This window comes from Phaseolus vulgaris, chromosome 11 (genome assembly GCF_000499845.2).
Source record: "Phaseolus vulgaris cultivar G19833 chromosome 11, P. vulgaris v2.0, whole genome shotgun sequence".
NCBI lineage: Eukaryota > Viridiplantae > Streptophyta > Magnoliopsida > Fabales > Fabaceae > Phaseolus > Phaseolus vulgaris.
Genome location: NC_023749.2, coordinates 48,381,153 through 48,400,758, shown reverse-complemented (window position 1 = coordinate 48,400,758; position 19,606 = coordinate 48,381,153). Strand labels below are relative to the sequence as shown.

The following is a 19,606-nucleotide window of genomic DNA, read 5'->3' as shown; positions in this document are numbered from 1 at the left end:
TTGTCAAAACACAAATCCTGCTAATGGAGCCATTATCAGGTATCAATCACGTTTTTTCCTTAGTCCTATAACAAGAAAGACACCTCAAGGAGAACATAGGTATCGATACCAAAATTTTGATTAACAGCGCTAATCAATAGAATCAAAGAACAAATAACAAAACTAACAATGTTGGTCATGGATGGCGCAATTATGGAAGAGGAAGAGGGAAGAACTATGGAAAACAATGTTCTTCTTGTAACAATGAATCATACGACTGATGAATGTTACTCAAAACATGGTTTTCCATCCTGGATGAAATAGAGAACCAATTACACCAAAAATTCCCTTAAAAGGATGAAGAAGGCAAGATCGAGAATGAAAAGTCTCCACACAGTAAAACGCTCAACAAACAAATTCTTAAAGCCTTGCATTCTGAGCAACTTCAACAACTCGTGGACATGATTCAGAGTTCTAAAAACAAAGAAAAGGTGATAAACAACACTTTGGGAGAATGCTTGAAGCAAAGCCTCAACAAAGGTAATAAAGGTAAGTGTTTATGGATTCTAGACACAAGAGTTACATAACACATAGCTTATTCTATATCTTTATTTATGAGCTATCATAAGATAAAACCAGTGAAAGTCAAGCTACCTAATAATTAGAGTGTTACTATTATTTGTGTCGAAACAATTTTTCTATCCAAAAGCATTATACTGCATAATGTCTTATACATACCAGAATTCACTTTATACATAATATTTGTGCAACATCTCATGTCTTTGAAATGCCAACTTGTTTTCACTCACAATGTTTGTCAAATACATGAAAGCTACTAGAATCAATAACGAAAAGAATTATCCTGGAAAGAGTTTTATGATAAACATGTCATAATTCATCAAACTTCTTGCAATGAAACACCACAACAAAACTCCATTATAGAAAGAAACATCAACATATTCTTAACATCACACATTGCCTTATGTTCTAGTCTAAGTTACCGAAAGCCCTTTTGTCTTACACCTGTATATTTAATTTATCTGATAAATCGTTTACCTTCTCCAGTTATTAAAAACAAGTGTCCTTATGAGCTTTTGTATGACTATACTCCTAGTTTCTCTGATATAAGAATATTTGGATGCCTCTGTTTTACCTTTACTCTCAAACAAAATAGACATAAGCTTGATCCAAGGGCACAAAAGTGTATATTTATTGGTTTTAAATAGGGTACAAAATGTTACATTGTCGTAGATGTTCATTCTAAAGAAGTTTTCATATCCAGAAACGTTGTTTTTGTAAGGACTGAGAAAAATAGTCTTAGAGTAGAAATGGTACAATTAAAATGACACCTGAATATTTTATTATTAAAGTGAAAAAGCTATATAAATAGAAAATTAGTTATTCAAGTTTCATTTTAAAAGAACCACCATCTCTCTAGAAATTTCCTTTTCCTTTCCTCTCCCTTCTCTCTAAGATTCTGACCTACTCGTTCATCTGTTTGACGATCGGAGTCCACCATTAGACTCCTGGCAGCGAAACCTACAAGACTGCCCGATCAGAATCTTTGATAGAGTAAGTTCATTTTTGTTCCCCTCTTCCTTTTCCTCTCCCTTCTCTCTAAGATTCTGATCTCCTCGCTCACCAGTTTGACGATCGGAGTCTGTCATTGGACTCCTGGCAGTGAACTCTACGAGATTGCCCGATCAGAATCTTAGATAGAGTAAGTTCATTTTTGGCTCATTTTTCTTTGAGTTAGTTTTCATCTGGTTAGGGTGCCTTTTAGTTTAAGTTTGCATGTGAGGTTTTTATCTTCAGAATTAGTCTATGTTAGATCAGGGTCCTAGTGATATAGTTAGATTTGTGATCAGGACTTTGTGGTGCAGGTTAGGTTATCTTTAAGCTTTTGGTGGGTTGGAGCTCTTAGTGAGCATCTGCTCAAGTACATATATTTTATACATGTAAGGGAAGCTAGTTTTTATATTTTATATAGAACCCTAGGTTAGAAGATCTGGATGTGGGAGTGACATGGTCACCAGTTCAAATTTCTACTTGCAGAATTGTCTCTTTTGAAAAGTAAAGTAATATATTGATTGAAATGGTTAATTCTGAATATTTTATATTGATTTTAAGGTGAATAAGTTGTTGAAATTGTTTGTGTTTGAAAATTTAAAATGTTTGAATGATAATATAAATGAGTTGAAATGTTTGTGAATATTTTGTTGAATTACTTAAATGAGATGTTTGATGAGAAGTGGTTGTTTGATTTTAGATGATGATTGATTTAGAAAGCATATATTTGGAACTTAATTATGTGTTTAAGTGAATTTTTAGATATAATTGAATTGTTTAGAAAAGTTTAAAATATTTATATGATTAGTGAATAAATTGTTGTGTGATTTGGAAATTCTAAACTTTAGTATGATTTGATAGTGTGATTTGGATATTGTGAGAGTCAGAATATGAATTTTAATCAAGACATAGTATTTTCAGGAAAGAAAATACCGTGTTAAGATTGTTTAGGATGTGCATTGACTAGGGATTCGTCTAGAAGGAGATATCCTGACTCTCCTGAGATAATCGAATCATATAGATGAAGTTATTCAGGTGGTGAGAGTCGAAGGAGGTTCATATGAATGGGTAAGTTGTTTGAAAGATAATTAACTTCACCTGTTATATGAATTAACCATGTCATACTAGGAAAGAGATGATATTGAGATTATTTAAGCGCATAGCTGTGTGGATTTCACAATGAGATAGTATGACAGGTGCAGATCTCTGAGTTTAAGTCAACGCACAAGTCTTCCGGAAGTAGAGTCAATGTGTATGGTTGTGAGTCAGTAGATGACTGACATGAGAAAGATGAATATTGAAATTTGTTGATAGACACTTGATGGTTCTGTGGAATGTTTGAGAAATTGAATGAGAATTTATGTATTTTGTGTATTAATTTGAAATTTAAATTATATAGAAAATTTTGTTATAGCTAGCTTACCTTGTTATTTGTTTGAGTTTGTTTCTTTATTTGTGATGATCGTGTTGTACACGGGAGCAGATGAGATTGCAGGTAATAGAGCTCCTAAGTGAGCAGCTGGAGGATGTGATAGTTTTAATTTGAATGCTATGTTTGTTTTTAAAACTTTTGATGTATATATTAAAATCCCTATGAAGAGGGATATTTGTTTTATATTCATATGTTAAGTAGATAGTGTTTGTTTTACTTTTATTTTATTATATATATGGGTAAAAATTTAGGGATGTTAGTTTTCTATGAATCTTTCTTTTTGTAAACTACATGATAAAGATGATCAAATTATTATGTAAAAAGATGATAACTTCACAAAATAAGTGTACGATGATGCTCCTATGCAAGGCGAAGGTAGGAATCATGATGAACAAGAAGGATTGAGACGTTCTACCAGAATCAATAAAACACCAACATTTCTAGAAGACTACCATCATCAACTCATTATATCACCATATGATGGAAAACTGAAAAGCAACAGAAAAGTATGCTACCCTCTCGATTCAATTATGTCTTATAAAAGGTTATAAACAAGTCAATTAAAATACACTTTGTCGATTTCTTCTCAAACTGAGCCCCAATGTTATGAGGAGGCCAAACAACATCCTAAATGGATGGAGGCTACGAAAAATAAAAACTCTTAAACCCAACAAAACCTGGGAAGTAATGAATCTTCCCCACAACAAGATATTGATCGGCTGCAAATGGGTTTACAAAATCAAACATAAGGTAGATGGAAAGATCGAGAGATACAAAGCCATACTCGTAGCAAAGGGCTACACACAACATGAAAGCATCAATTATATGGACACTTACTCACTTGTGGCAAGACTTACTACCATACACATCATCTTAGTTGTAGTAGCCGTCATGGATTGAGACCTGGAACAACTTGAAGTGAATAACGTGTTTTGGCATAGTGATCACCATAACAAAAAATTACCAAGATTGTCATTTAACCAAATCTCTATATGGTCTAAAACAGGCAAGTAAGCAATGGTATGACAAACTAACATATTTTCGTCACACTATTAACTTCATTCAATCTAAAGTAGACAATTCTCACTTCATTAGAAAATATGAAACATCTTTCATTTCACTTCTTATATACGTGGATGATATATTTATTATTGGAAATAATATGAAAGACATAGAAACTATTAAAAGATTTTTAAATGCAACCTTCAAAATAAAGGACTTAGGACATTTAAAGTTTTTTCTAGGATTAGAGATTGCTAGAACTAAAGAGGGAAGACACGTATGTAAAAGGAAATATGCTCTTGATATTTTATGTTGGGTGCAAAACCTGCTATCACACCCATGGTTAAGAAGAATGACAAACTTTTTGATCAAGATTTTTCTATACAATATGCATCTCGATATCGAAGAATCATTGTAAGATTACTATATTTGGTCAACACCATACTTGATATCATCTTCTCGATGCAGTTCCTCAATCAGCTCGTTTAGGCTCCATCAAAGCTTCATCACCAAGTTGTTCAAATAATTCTTAGATACATAAAATCCTCACTTGGGCAAGGTATATTATATCCTAAGAATATCGATATTCAAATTAAAGCTTTAAGCGATTTTGATTAGGCTTCTTGTGCCATCACTCGCGGATCCACTATGGGGTTCTACATCTACCTTGGAAAATCCTTGATATCACGGAGAACCAAAAAGCAGAGCACAATATCAAGGTCTTCTTCTAAGGCAGAGTATCGAGCTTTAACATCTACTTGCTCTAAAATTCAATGGCTCAACTACTTGCTTGATGATCTTTGTGTTATTGCACAAGCCTCTTATGCGACAGCCAGTTTGCGAGATACATAACCCAGAATAATAGCTTCCATGAAAGAATCAAGCACATAGACATTGATTGTCATGCGATAAGAGAGAAAATTTAACAAGGTCTCTTTCATTTGCTTCCCATAAGCACAATCAATCAACCTGCAGACATTCTCACGAAGCCTCTCAATAGTAAAGCTTTTCATAGGCTTATTTTCAAGCTTGGTGTTATGATTATTCACCCACTAGTTTGAGGGGGGAAGGGGGGTTGGTGGTTTGGTCCTTACAATTGGGCCAACCCAATGTCGCAATATTTTGTTTCTTCTCTCTGAATATAAACAATTGCATGGCCACGTTTAATGCATGCAACGTAATAAATTTTCCTCACATCGTTTTCTCTCTCCTCATTTTTCATTGTTCACTTTCGTCTACATCACATTGTTAGTTTTGTGCCTCTACCCATGGAGAACATCAAGAGATATTAGTATTAAAAAACATCAAGATCCTAATGTTATATATCAACTAATTTTGAAGGAAGCAAAAATTTAATCAATCCTTCTGTTAAAATTATTATTATCATTAGGCTTGGATTGTTTTATGGTCTCTGTCTCTAGTACTTCTTTTTTTTCTGGACTCTCACAATTATTTTTCTTTTATGTGTGAACTAGAAGGACTAAATTATCTCCTCAGTACATGAATTGATGAAGTATTAAAGTTGACTAAATCTTTTTACATCCTCTTCCTTACTACAATATGATCCATATGCGACAATTTAATCATGCACAAGTAATGTTTTTCTTTTCGCGTACGTAGAGCTTTACTTATTTTATATATATATATATATATATATATATATATATATATCCTTTTATAGTGGTTAAAAAGAAATTTTATATTCATTATTCATGTTATGTAATTACAAGACGTAAGTACAATCCTGATTTAAAGGCTTATAGTGAGAGTTAAAAACAAGAAAAAGACTATAGGCTTAAAGGGGCTAAGAAGTATAATATCTATGAAGAGATAGGCTAATATTGTTGAACAAGGTGCTTTGATGTCTCCAAATCCACTTCTTGTGATGATCCAAGATTTAATGAATCTTAATCCTTTTGAAAAGATATGTTTTCTAAAGAAAGTGAAAATTCAACCTGTTGAAATGTCGATTCAACCGGTTGTTTTACACTTAGTGTATTTTGAAAAGGATTTGAAAAAACTTGACTTTGTTTAACTTTGATGTCAAACCAATTCAATCGATTGATTCGTGTTTTCAATCGATTGATTTTCTAAAAACCTTAACAAAATTCTGTTAAGTGACTTTAATCTATTTTAAATGATTAAAACTGATTTTGGTTCTTGAATTAAATGCTTTGACCATCTGTTGCAGTTTAAATAAGTTGTTTTACGCTTCTGGTTAAAAAACTAACTAAGAGAAATCATTCAAATCGGATTGTCAAGATTTCAAAGAGCTTTGGATCATTCTCAAGTGTAGAATAAGTTTTTCTTGTATTCACTGTGCTTTAATCTTAGTTTACACCCAGGTGTACTCTATTCCTTTCTCTTGTGATCGCTGTAATTCTATGTGAATTGGTGTTGTGCAGTTTCAGAGGTTGTTATGAAAACATTGTGTTGTTTGCCAACGGTGGTGTGTGTTATTGAAGGGTTCAAGATCATCATCACTTTGGTGTTTTGTTTGTAATCAATGTTTGATTACTTAGTGAATTCTCAATGGTTGTTGAGGATTGGATGTAGCTCTTAGTAAAGAGTGAACTAATATCAACATTTTGTGTTAATCTCTCTATCCTTATTCTCTTTAAAATTGCCTTTGCTTTGATTTTCAACACTGCTGGTATAAACCACCGAGCAGTTGATTTTCTGCAATCAAATTAAAAACAGTTTTCTAATTGGCTGAACTGATTTCTAATTAATTGATTCTTCATTGTCTTTCAATCTACCTTCAATAGTTACGAAAATCTTTCATAAACAATTCACCCCCTTCTTGTTTAAGGCCTATAATTCTAACAAATATGTCTAGTATCTTAAACAAAGAATGTCTCAATCATATCAATTCATACATGTAAAACACAGTTACAAAATAAAGAATCAACTCAAGTTTTATAGTATAGGTAAAAATGAGTGAAAACATACTAAAAAGAACATCAGACAGTCCATTGGACGATCCATTGGATGGTTTGTTAGACGTTCAAGCGATAAATCTCACAATCTCACAAGGGGCATTTTTATAATAAAACTTCAAATAAAACCCACTTATTTATCAATTTTAAGGAAATACATACAACAAAGATCAAGAAACCAAATTTTTCAATAGTTATGAACAAGGTCATCCATAAACAATCCTAGAAAACAGATTTATTTTTATTTTAGCATAAGCAAAAAAAAACTCTAATAAATGAAACAAAGACAAAAACAAAAAAACAAAAGACTAAAACTATGATTCTTCTCCCCACACTTCAACTATACATTGTCCTTAACGTAAAACTTCAACTATACATTGTCCTTAACGTAAAAACAAATAAATCAAATATCAAAAGAAACAATGAAATAATAAAAGGGAAGAAGAAAGAGTCCTTTGTCAAGTGTGAGGATAGATAGGAATTTGCATATCAAATTATTTAACCATCTCATCCAAAAGAGGAGGATTCTCATGAAAAGACTTTATATGGTAACCATTGACTTTGAATGTCTTGTTAGAGGTCGGAATGATTTACTCCACAACATCATATGGATAAACATGAGTAACCAAAAAGGGTCCAACCCAACGTGACAAATGGCAAGGCATAAACTTCAATTTAGAATTAAACAACAAAATTTATGACCTAAACAAACTTTTTCCTAACAATGAACTGATCATGAAGATTTTTGGTCTTCTCTTTACAAAACTTAGAGTTTTCGTATGCCTCTAGAGGAATTTCCTTTAGTTTGTACGATTGCAACTTTCCCATAAAATCAATACCCCACACATAAAAAACTTCATAGAACAATATAGGTTGTTGGGGCATTTGTTGCCTACGAGAGATAACAACTCATGATCTTTGACATTGCTCACATGTAAATGAGATCTTCCACGCGTCTTTGAAAATCATGGGCCAATAGAAACCATAGTCTAAAAGTTAGGATGAACCACTATAAAATTCTATTTCACTTTTCTTTTTTTCTTAGTGTGTTAGACATTGTTTTTTTAGATGTTTCCATTCATGATTTGAATTCATGCTGCATGCAACCTCTCTCATTCCTACATAATAGATGTTCCCAATCCAACAAAGCATTACCAATTATTAATTCTCCAATAGTACAAGGTGTGGTAAAAGTTCCTCAATCATCACATTTTTTTAGGCATACTAAAATTGAAACAAGAGACCGTTTGAACATATATTTTCTTCAAACTCTAAAATGTTTCTATCAATTAAAGTATGTGTATATTTATATATTAATATGAGAACTTTGTATTTAAATAAATTTTAGATATTTGTACGACATCACAAATAATCTTATATTTATTATTTAATAATTTAAAAATAAAATAATAGTATAATAAAAATAATTAGTTAGACATGATCAAATCTTATATCCAATATTTAGTTTTAAAAAATTATTTTAAATGCGATAAATATTATATAAATTAAATATTTTCCAGACCCAATTGTAAAATTACACTCGTACAGGAACAAACCAAAATAGGGCAAATCATGTTTACAAGATAAAATTCACCAAGTAAAAGAATAGGGAGTAACAAAAAAAAGAAGATGATGAAAAAATAAAAAAAGAGAGAAACTAAATATTAAAACCCAAATTAATAAATTAATTCATTTGAAACAATTTAAAATTGTCATAAAGTTTTATTAAAGTTTTAAAAGTTTTAAAAATGTTAGATTTTTTTATTGAAATTTAAATTATTAAAATAATAAAGCAGGTATGTTATAAAATTTACCAGTTATCCTCACGAAATAAAGTTACCATGGAACAAGAGAATGTTCGTGATATTAAAATATAATTAAGTTTATATATATATTTAAAAATAAAAAATAAGAAAAAACAAAATTTAGGAAAAAAACCAACAGGGATAATAAACATTATTTTTTGAAAGAAAAAAAATGGCGGTTATATTTGAAGTTTGAATTAATTCATAAAAATAGGGAAATTAACAAAAAAAAAAGCACATTTTGGAGGGAAACAATTCAAAATTAAAACGAAGACAAGGACACAAGAAAAGCACAAAACCCGCAAGTAACCCATCCAAAGAAAAAGACACCAGCTGTCTTATATTATTTTTAAATTTTAAATTTAAATTTTTCCACTTTTCAAAATTCAAAATAAAATAAATATTTTAATCTCTCGTCACAACATTGAGACGCGTTACTATTAAAATAAATATATTATGAAAATGCAAACAAAAATAGGAGAAATTGAAATTTTGTATTATATTATTTCAACCCAAGAATAAAAGTGATTGAAAAATCACTTTATTTTATTTACAAAAATTCAATTCAAGTAATAAAATGTTCAGAAATTTAAGATTTGATTATAAAACGTAAAAATAAAAACTTAGTGATAATAAAAGAGTAAAATCTCCAATATATTAATACTGTGGTAAGAAAAAAAAATTCAGTTTATTTTTAAGGTCAAAAACATATTGTAATAATCAATATATATAAATTATTTTATTTATTTTTAGCAAAATTTATAAATTTAATATTAAAAAATGGAACACAATTATATTAATATAATGCAAAAGCAGAAAAATAGTTATATTTAAGAAATAATGTAATGGGTGTCGCTTTGGAATAGCAAAACACGAACTATTTAATTTAAAATATATATAAAATTAAAATTAATATAAAATATTGAAATTTAATATATGTTAAATATATTAAAATAAAATAACGCGCGTTATATTGAAAGAACACGCTTCTTATAAGTATTAACATTTTCTAATTACACAGTTTTATTTTTTTGACAAATCTGTATGATGAAAAGATATATGCTTTTGGTAATTAAATAATTTTACTTTTTAATAACTATTTCAATTTTTAAAAATGATTATTATTAAAAAAAAGTAAGAATGAGGAAATAAGGAAGAAAGAAATGGAATAATAATAATAATAATAATAATATGAATGAATTGAGAATATTATAGTTTTCCCTCTCTCGTTGATTCCCACCTCTGCAACAACCTCAACGAAACCCTTTCTCTGGAATCGTGGTGGCGAGGGTTGAGTGGCATGTCGCAGAGCACGGGTTCAGTGAGCAATGCGGTGGATTTCGACCTCCCCGACGAGATTCTCACCGTCATCCCAACCGACCCCTACCAGCAGCTCGATCTCGCTCGCAAGATAACCTCCATGGCCATCGCCTCCCGTGTCTCTGCTCTCGAATCCGACTCCTCTCGCCTCCGCCACAAGCTTCAAGAGAAGGACCGAATCATCCTCGACCTCGAAGAACGCCTCTCCTCTCTCACCCGCGCTTGCCACCAGTCCGAATCCACCCTCAACAACGCCCTCAACGAAAACGTTGCCTTCTTATCCCTTCTCACTTCGCATGTTCCTTCTTTTTTAAAAAAAGTTAATTACAAATGATTATGCACATAATTAGGGTCTTAATACATATATAAACCTCTATTTTTTTTTGGTTGTCGGTTTTGGGATGCTGCGTTGACCGTGTTCATGAACATAAAAATCACCTTATTTATTAAAGGGAAACTGAAAACAACTTTTATGAATTATCACCTATTTTGTATATTTTCTCTCAAATGCTTTTACAAGTCAGTATGCTATGTCCTAAGGTGAGTTTAAATAAGCTCTTCCAAATGTAGACTTTGTAAAAGCTTGAGAGAGGAAATCAGTGTGACTGATATTTAGTGTTGAACCAGCTGTTGATATGAAAATTGATTTTACTTTTTTTTTATCAGCAAAGAATAAAAAATTGATTTTACTTGAATTGGGTGTGTACTGATTAAATTTAAAGAATTAGTTTTTGGTTTTTAAAAGACTGACTGGGTTAAACATGGGAGATTATATGTTGTAGCGATTTTGATTTTGAGACAAAAATGATTATTTCAGAAGACTATTCTGTTGGCATGCCTGTGCCTGATTGACAATGATGATTATCCATTTTGTAAAATTGGCTTCTTTTGTACTCGCGTGAGATAAGCATTGAGAAGAGTGGAGGCGGATGAAAATGGGGAAGGGATGTAGTGGATGTGGGATGGTTATTGTTGATTGTTGGTGCTGGTTGGTTATCATAAATTGTTGTGTTTGGTTGTTTGCAATGAAAGGGAAAAATGATTTATTTTCTAGTGTGAGTCTTTAGTAATTGATGTCGGATAATATATTTTTAAGGAACTAAATATAAGGTGAGGAGAAGAGAGGATGAATGAGAAGCTTGGCATTGACGCTCTTGCTTAGAGAGAATTTATGTGTTTGAATATTTTGCACAAGTTAACAAGATAGTGTTATTTAGAGTTGATGGTGAGTGATTATGTCTTCTGCCTTTTGGTTTTAGATAAAGCTTACGAAGGAAAGAGACCAATTGGCAGCAACGGTGAAGAAGCTGAGTCGAGACTTTGCCAAGGTGAATATTTATTTGATTTTGTCGTTTTAACTTTATTTATTTTCTGTATGTATATCCGCCCTGCCTATGCTCTTCAGAAATTTTCAGCTGCTGCCATTGTTTGTGCTAGAACCATGCTCAGTTTCCTAATCCCTTCCTATGTTTTACATTTTGGTGAGATAGTGAAATGTTATTGGGCGTTTGTTTCAAGTTATCAATCAAGAAAATAGTTAAGCAATATTAACTTCTTTGTTGTGATTTTACCTGCCTCAATATTTTGTTCCAATCGTATCATTATGTGTTGCATACTGTTAGGAAACCAGAAAAATTGCACAAATATCTAAAAAACTCAAGCGCAGAATTTTAATATACTGATATTGAGAGAAATGCATACAATGCCCGGTGCCTATGGCTCCTCTGAGGTAAGTTCCCTGTCCACCCTTAGGGTCTAGCCCACCAACAAACTATCTCCTCCATTTTTTATCTCCATTCCTTTTATGACTATCCAACAGCTTGAATATTCTCTCAATCCATTCAATGAAACGGACATAACAAACTGCCAGCTCATCCCATATGTTTAACAAACTCACTCTTTAGCTTACACTCTGATAGGTACCACTAGACGAAGTTAAAAACAGAACATTTCTTGGATTAATTTAGGAAAGTTCTGTTCTGAATCAGTGTGATTTCAAATTCTTGTATTCTCTTACAGTGAGAAATTGCAGAATAAACTGCAAGTTCTAGACAATTAAAGAGTGCCTAGTCTCTCCCACAAGTCATAACTAATTTTCCCCATACCCATCTGCCTCTTTCTATCCTCCACATATACTCTCATATCTTCCCCATGATACCCACACATTTACTTTAGCTACCTCCTACTTCACAACTGCCCTTGGCAATTATTTTAAATATTTGTGCTTTTCGTTATAATTAGGTATGGTGCTGCCCACTGTCCTGCACCCTTTCCTTCTTAGACCTTCTCACATAAACTTTAGTTACACTAGGTCTTTAGGTCCACATTTACTCTTCATCCTTCAAAATCCATCTTGTCCTCAAGGTGAAATTCTGGTAATTCCTCCTGGAACTCATCCAATGAATTCCCGTGAATTTTCACAGGCTGGTTGGTGCTTCCAATTGACAAGAATCTCTCAGTAGAGACATGGAATACCAGATGCTCTTCACTCCCTTCAGGCAATTTCAGTTTGTATCCTGCAGGACTTATCCTTTCCATCACTTCATAAGGGCCATAAAACTTTGGCTGGATAAGGATGTGCCAACAAGATAACATGAGCATACTTGATTAATTGGTCTACCACAACCAAAGTGGTGATCCCCATGGTTTATATTATGCCACTGTTGTTGGGCTCTTGTTAGACCGTCCATAAATATCTAATCCCACACTCGAGATATTCATTCCTCGACATGAGGGGGTGTGTTGGAGTAGCTATAATTTTCCAAGATTCAGCAACAACTGATTTGTTGGCAGAAACTGGGAAAATTGGGTGCAGACAAGATTCAACTCCAATGGATCCTAATCTCAAGTTATGTAAGGCAGAAGAGGAATCAACAGCAGACAAAAAGATGTATCAGAGACTGGTTGGAAAATTAATATATTTGGCTCACAAACAACCGGACATTGCTCATTCAGTGAGTGTCATTAGTCAGTTTATGCACCAACTGAAGGAATCTCATCTTCAAGCTGCTTATAGAATTCTACATTACTTGAAGGGTAGCCCTGGAAAGGAAACACTGTTCAAAAGAAATGGAAGCCTAACACTTCAAGCCTACACTGATGCCAGATTATGTAGGTTCTCTTGTTGATAGAAGACTGGAGATAGTACTTTCCTAGGTGGGAACTTGGTGAAATGGAGAAGCAAAAAACAGAATGTGGTGGCAACATAACATCATATGCTGAATCAGAATTCAGGTCCATGGCACAAGGGCTATGTGAAGATTAATTTGGAGGGACCCATGGAGCTCTATCGTGGTAATAAGTCAGCAATAGACATTGCACATAATCCCCCACTTAGCATGATTGAACAAAGCATATAGAAATAGATTCAACACTTCATTACAGAAAAAATAGGAGGTTTAGTATGCATGCCATACATTTTGTCCAAGCAATAGGTGGCTGACCAAGCTGGGAATGGAGGACATTTTATTCCTCAGCTTGAGAGGGGTGTTGAAATATGGATGTAAATATTGCACATTTACTGTACAATAAATATAGATTAATTGGATAATAAATATAGATTTGTTTGTAAGAAATCCCTAAAGGCATTGGGATTAGGAGTTTATTTACTCCAGATTTAGAGTCTTTATGTCTAGAGATTTATTTCCTTTTATTAGGATTTCATTTTTCCTTTAATTACCAATGTATTGTTTCTGAGATCAAGAAAAGTAATTCCGTAATTATTGTTTACTACCTACACATGTTTTCCACACTAAGAAACTCCAAAATTTAAAAATAATTCCATGACTTTGCTATGGGGGGCACCTCGGATATTCTCAAACTTAAAATCACGTTTTTGGGCTACACTAATTTCAATGACTTCCACGGTCATTTCTCTGCTCTCCACTAATTTCAATATCATGCATGGACAACTAATTTTGAATACTATGTTACTGATTTTAGGACTTAAGGAGAAGAAATGAATTGTAAACTTGAAGGAGAGGAGTGCAATTTTCTTAACAGAAGGAAGAAAAGTGTAATTAAAGTAGCTTTAAGGAGGAGAGTTTGTACATTTTTTTTATTCACTAATAGGCTTAATATATCCTTTTCTTTATGTCATGATTTCAAACTCAATGATTGGTGTGGGTAAGTATGTTTCCATGTATATACAAAATTGCATTTATTTTATTTTACTGCATGCATATTTTTCATTGTAAGAGCACATATGTTTGACTAGATTGTCAAAATGATATTACTTTAAATCTTCCCGCCTACTTTTATGTAGATCTGACATCTTTTCTTTTGTTCTATGTTCTAGTTGGAGACTTTTAAAAAACAACTGATGCAGTCGCTAACTGATGACAATGCATCGGTAAGGCTTCAGTATATCTAGCTATACTTATAAGTTATAATGATTACATTTGCTTTTGTTGCTGAAAATGACCTGTATTATTATTATTTCCTAAACAAAGTCTTTGCTCTTGTTACAGCATGCTGCTGAAACCATAGATATTGGAACCTGTGATCAATCAGTTCCAAAGGCATATCCTGATAAGGGTACTCTCTAGTCCCTACCTCATTGATTATTTAATTATCAATTTTGCACGTATCTCTTCCTGGTGATGTGAATTGTTATAAAAGTGCTTGTTGAAAGTTATTTTACTTGCATTTCTTTTACGTATTGCTTGCAGATGATGATGGTTATACGGTACATCATTCATACAACGGCCCTGCAGATGTTGGTAAAACAAATGATGAAGGTAGATGAATTTTCCAGAGATCATTGATTTCAAACATGATAATGTTGTTGCTCAATTATTATAATCAACTAACACTATTTCTTGATATAGGTATTATATCATTCGTGTGAAATTATGTATGAAAGTTAACTTTAATAGTCAATATATAGCATTGGGAAATGAATTATCTTCCACTTCCTTGAGTATTATTTGTCATCCTTGGCATGCTTATTTAAAGTTCTTGTATAGTGAAGACTGAAAGTTATATTACTTAATCAAACCAAAAACGTTGAAATAAACTTTTGTACTGGAAAATTAAGAATTTGGACTTTTGATCTAAAACAATTGAATTTAACTGGAAAAAAATGTTTAATATTTACAGGCATGGTAATTCCCTTTTGTTCTTGTCTTTTTGCTCCTATAGCTTCCAGGTATTCAGGGCAAAGGTTTTCTTTGACCCCATATATCACACCACGTCTTACACCAACTGGAACTCCAAAGGTGATTTCAACGGCTGGGTCTCCTAGAGGGTATTCTGCTGCTGGATCACCCAAGCAAACTTCTGGTGCCACCTCTCCGACCAAACTTCCATATGATGGGCGTGCATCTCTCTCTTCATGGTATCCATCTAGTCAGCAGTCATCAGCAGCAAATTCTCCACCTCGGGGACGAGCACTTCCAGGTTTATATGATTTGTCGTTGTTAACTGATTTGTTGTCCCATCTCGCTAATTCTGGTCCTTGAAGCTTGTCATATTTCTTTGCTCTTAGACCTCTTACTGCAGTTCTTGATTAAAATGTTATCCATCTTATGCCGCTGGTTAGGGCTTTGTTCCATCTGAAGCATTAGAGCGCCTGGTGTTTCTTCAATGTGTTTCAGTATTTCGATATTCTCAGTAGTTTACTTATGTGTAAAAAATTGTTTAGGTCGTACTCCAAAGATTGATGGAAAGGAGTTTTTTCGTCAGGCCAGGTGAATTCTTTCTCCATGTCTATGTAAACTATGACTCAATTTATTTTAGAAGTTTAGTTAGTTGATTCAATGTATCACCTTTTCAGGAGTCGTCTTTCATATGAGCAGTTCAGTGCATTCCTTGCCAACATAAAGGAATTAAATGCTCAGAAGCAAACACGGGAGGTAAATAAATATTGAATATTTGTAGTGTTGGATTTGGAACTGAAACTTTTCCAAGTAATCATTGCTCCACTTGTTCTGTGTTCTTTTAGGAAACTTTAAGAAAAGCAGATGAGATATTTGGGTCAGATAACAAAGATCTTTATTTATCTTTTCAAGGATTGCTCAACCGAAATGCACGCCAGTACTGAAAGCAGCATTGCTGGGTATTGTATGAGTCAGTATCCAAATCGCTGGTTATAAATTTTGTTCTTGTTTTTGTGTCAATATTTCTGCATCTTTTCTTTTTTGAATTGTGGATGAAGTTGCACCTGTTGTTTGCATTCTATTAATAAGGGGACGAAACTTGCATACTGTACTATTATTTGTACAGTTGATGTTGTTTTTCAATCATATTTGGAGATTCACTTTGGAAATTTTCATTTTCATAAATACATTATATATTACCAAGATGAGGCTTCAAATTTGATAAGAGAATAACATCAGTTGTCACGTTAGTACAGTATATAAGTTTTATTCTTAATAAGCCAGTATTTACTGTCTTAAAAAATCTGGCATTGTGTTGTCTGCTATTTTGCTACTGCTGCCTTTGATAATGGGATTTCACACAAATGACCTGATATATTGAAGTTCATTCCTTGGAATCACTTTAGCCACAACCTCATTCTCAATTTTTGGATTTTTAAATATGTAGCTGTTAGCAGTCCTAAACTGAGTGAATAAAAGACTTGATGTGATTAAAATCTTGAGAATCTAATAAACACCCAAGCACTAGTGGAACCTACTGGCTAAAAGCTACTTATAAAGTAGCGAGAATTAAACACAAATATTTCATCAAACATTTGATACTATTTGATGTGAGATTTAAGCATCTCATAATATCCAACCCTTTCATCTCACCAATCCCAAGTGAATGTCTCAGTGACTTTCTCTATGAATGTTAAGAGATGATAATGTGAGGAGGTCTAAATTTAATGAAATAAGAGTTGGTATGGTATTGAAGTGATGAGGCTCAACCATCTAATGGATTAGTCTTACAGTAGCACTTAGTTGTAACACAAACACGTAGCGAAGGGGAAGTTGTTTTCCTTCAACATTTGACTATAGTTTATAGATGCCCCATTTTGGTAAAATAATATCCGCATCTCCCATGATTTGGTCGGTTTTGAGAAACCATAGATGGAGAGCTGTATTTGTGTGATAATGTGATCAACTCTTTGCAATTTCATTTAGATCACTAACTACAATGGACGATTTGTTTGTTTGTTTATTTTTAAATTTTCTTTTTTAATAAAATAAGCAGATTTTTTGCTTCTTTAAAAATCAAATTTTATCTGCTTATTAAATAAGTTATTTTTTTTGAAAGTTGCTTATTTCATATACACTTATTTTAAGTTTAAACAATATGTCTTAATATATAAAAAGAATCTTCCAAGCTTGTTAGTAATGAGATATAGTTCCACATTATTTAGTAGTTAAGGCCAAAGACAATATAAATACACTTTCTTATCTTAATCTTTCAAGGTACATTTTAAGAACAAAACCATGATAGAACTCTGAATTTCAAAGCAAAATTTGGATGTGGTGATTTAATGTTATCTCAACAGACTTGAAATTTTTGAAGTTTATGACAATTAAATTAAACAACTTTCCATTGTCCTAATTTTCCACCATTCATTTTATTGATATTAGTTTTATGCCTTGATTAATGATAAATACTAAGCTCTTGATATAATAACCACACTGTCGTCTATTAATGTATTAAGATTGTTCAACTGTAGTGATTAATTGTGTAATTGACTGATTTCAGGTTACTGACCCAACTTGGGTTTCTTGGACCGAAATTGACTCTTTCCTCCCTGATTCAGTAATCAAAATCAGCCATTGAATTCGAGAATATATACTTCATGTAGGCATTCTGTTTGTTTTTTTATTCCCCGTTGCTTGTGTATATATAAACTCGTCATTTTCTAAATGGCATGCAGATATAGTTAAAATGTTGAATGAATATTGCAAGATTTTGGTTTATGGAACAAGTGCGATGGGAATTTTTCTAAGATGATCTGCACATGCAAGTAGTAGTAGTCTGACTGTTGTGTGACCAACGAAGCAATGTCAGTTTGGTGGCCAAAAAGGAATAGATGATGACAGAAAATATTAGATGAAATTATTGAAAAGATTCTCATTGTTGATATTTCAAATTTTCTGTTAGGTAGAGAGGAATTAAATAGATTGGAGAAGAAAAGAAAGATCTGTGAATAGAAGTTTTTTAAATGAAAAGAAATTGAAAAAGTAAAAAAGAAAAGTTTAAAAACTTCTTTACCTCCTTCAAGTTTCATGTCAATAACAACTTTGTGCTTGTTGGGATTGTCTTGGTTTCCTTGGTGGATTACTACGATGTTGTTCAGACTTTCTTCCTGCACCTTCATATATCTTTGCCTCTTTCTATGTGTTAAAAGACTAAATTGTACCCTTGTTGCTGCTGCCTCCTTGCCATCGACGCTACTCTTGTTTATGTGTTGTGATTGATAAGGAAGAAAATGTTTTGGATTGTGCAATTTGTAAATCTTTCTTTGCATAAAAAACCTTTCAGATTGGGTATGAAATGCAATTTTGAGTTACACAATTTTCAGAGTCAAATATTTTTGGATTTTTGGATTGTATAATTTGGAATATTATTGAATGTGACAGTCTAATTTTTTTTTTTGGAAAAATGAGTTTTGAATTGTACAATTTGAAAAAAAAATATTAATGTAAAAAATGACTTTTAAAACTACAATTCATAAGTAAAAAAAGTTTTTAGGTTGCAAGTAAAAAATAATTATGAATTATGTAATCTAAATTTTTTTTATTTTATGCAAAAATATGACTTTCAGATTGTACCATTTAGAAGTAAAAAATGTTTTTAGAATGTGCAATCCAGTATTAAAAAATACTTCCAAGATTACACACTTTGTAAATGACTTCTCTAGATTGCACAGTTAAGCAATAACTTATCGATTGCATAATTTGAAGGTTGATTTTTCTTAAACCATAATGACAATGTGAGAATTTTCATATTTATGGGTTGCATAAGAAAATTATGCCCATCTCAAGCTTTCTTCTAATTTGCTATGGAAAATTTTGTTTACCAAAGTGTCATGTGAGCCTCACATTATGGAATCCTAATGGTATTGGAACCGAAGATGTATAAAGTTTCATAAAATTTGATGTATTAAACAAAATAACTAAATATATAGATAATGCCTAAAAGTGAAAAACGACAAAACTCAATCCTTGTAAACTAACATAAACATAGGTTGCATATGCGTATTCTTATGACAAAGCTTTTCTTCTAATTTCTTTCTACCTCCATTTCTTCAAATCTCATTTTGAAGTTTGATCGCAATTGCAATACTTTATTTTTCCTTTTGGATTTGTCGTGGTTAACTGTCAAAAGTGATCCTCTCAACTTAGTTAAACTTATATTGAAATTTTGTTATGTTTGGGTACTTTGTTCTAGGTTTCTAGATTTTGATTGATTCTCTTGTTTGAACTGAAAATTACTTGAGAACATAGGTAAGGGAAACTATCTTTGAAGATCTTTTGATGATGGATTTGAAATAGCATTTGATTTAGTTGTGATAATTTGGTAAATTAATTGTTATGTTGCACTTTGAGATTTTGATTTTGAAGTAAAATTAAAAATATGAAATTAATTGCATGTTG

At 32.2% G+C, this 19,606-nt stretch overlaps 1 protein-coding gene across 3 annotated transcripts; it reads left to right on the top strand.

The window, feature by feature from the left end:
* Positions 1-9,924: 9,924 nt before the first annotated feature.
* LOC137823418 (uncharacterized protein At4g15545-like) lies at positions 9,925-17,955 on the top strand. Of its 3 annotated transcripts, none has more exons than XM_068628540.1 (10): positions 9,925-10,314; positions 11,306-11,374; positions 14,344-14,397; positions 14,516-14,582; positions 14,717-14,785; positions 15,189-15,446; positions 15,691-15,736; positions 15,823-15,901; positions 15,991-16,115; positions 17,709-17,955. In XM_068628540.1, exons 1-9 carry the CDS (start codon positions 10,027-10,029, stop codon positions 16,087-16,089), a joined length of 1,029 nt encoding a protein of 342 aa, XP_068484641.1. In that variant the 5' UTR covers positions 9,925-10,026; the 3' UTR covers positions 16,090-16,115; positions 17,709-17,955. The 3 variants fall into 3 exon arrangements, with proteins under 3 accessions (XP_068484641.1, XP_068484655.1, XP_068484650.1); XM_068628554.1 differs by having other exon boundaries at positions 9,929-10,314; positions 15,991-16,104; XM_068628549.1 differs by having other exon boundaries at positions 9,933-10,314; positions 15,991-16,109.
* The last annotated feature ends 1,651 nt before the right edge of the window (positions 17,956-19,606 follow it).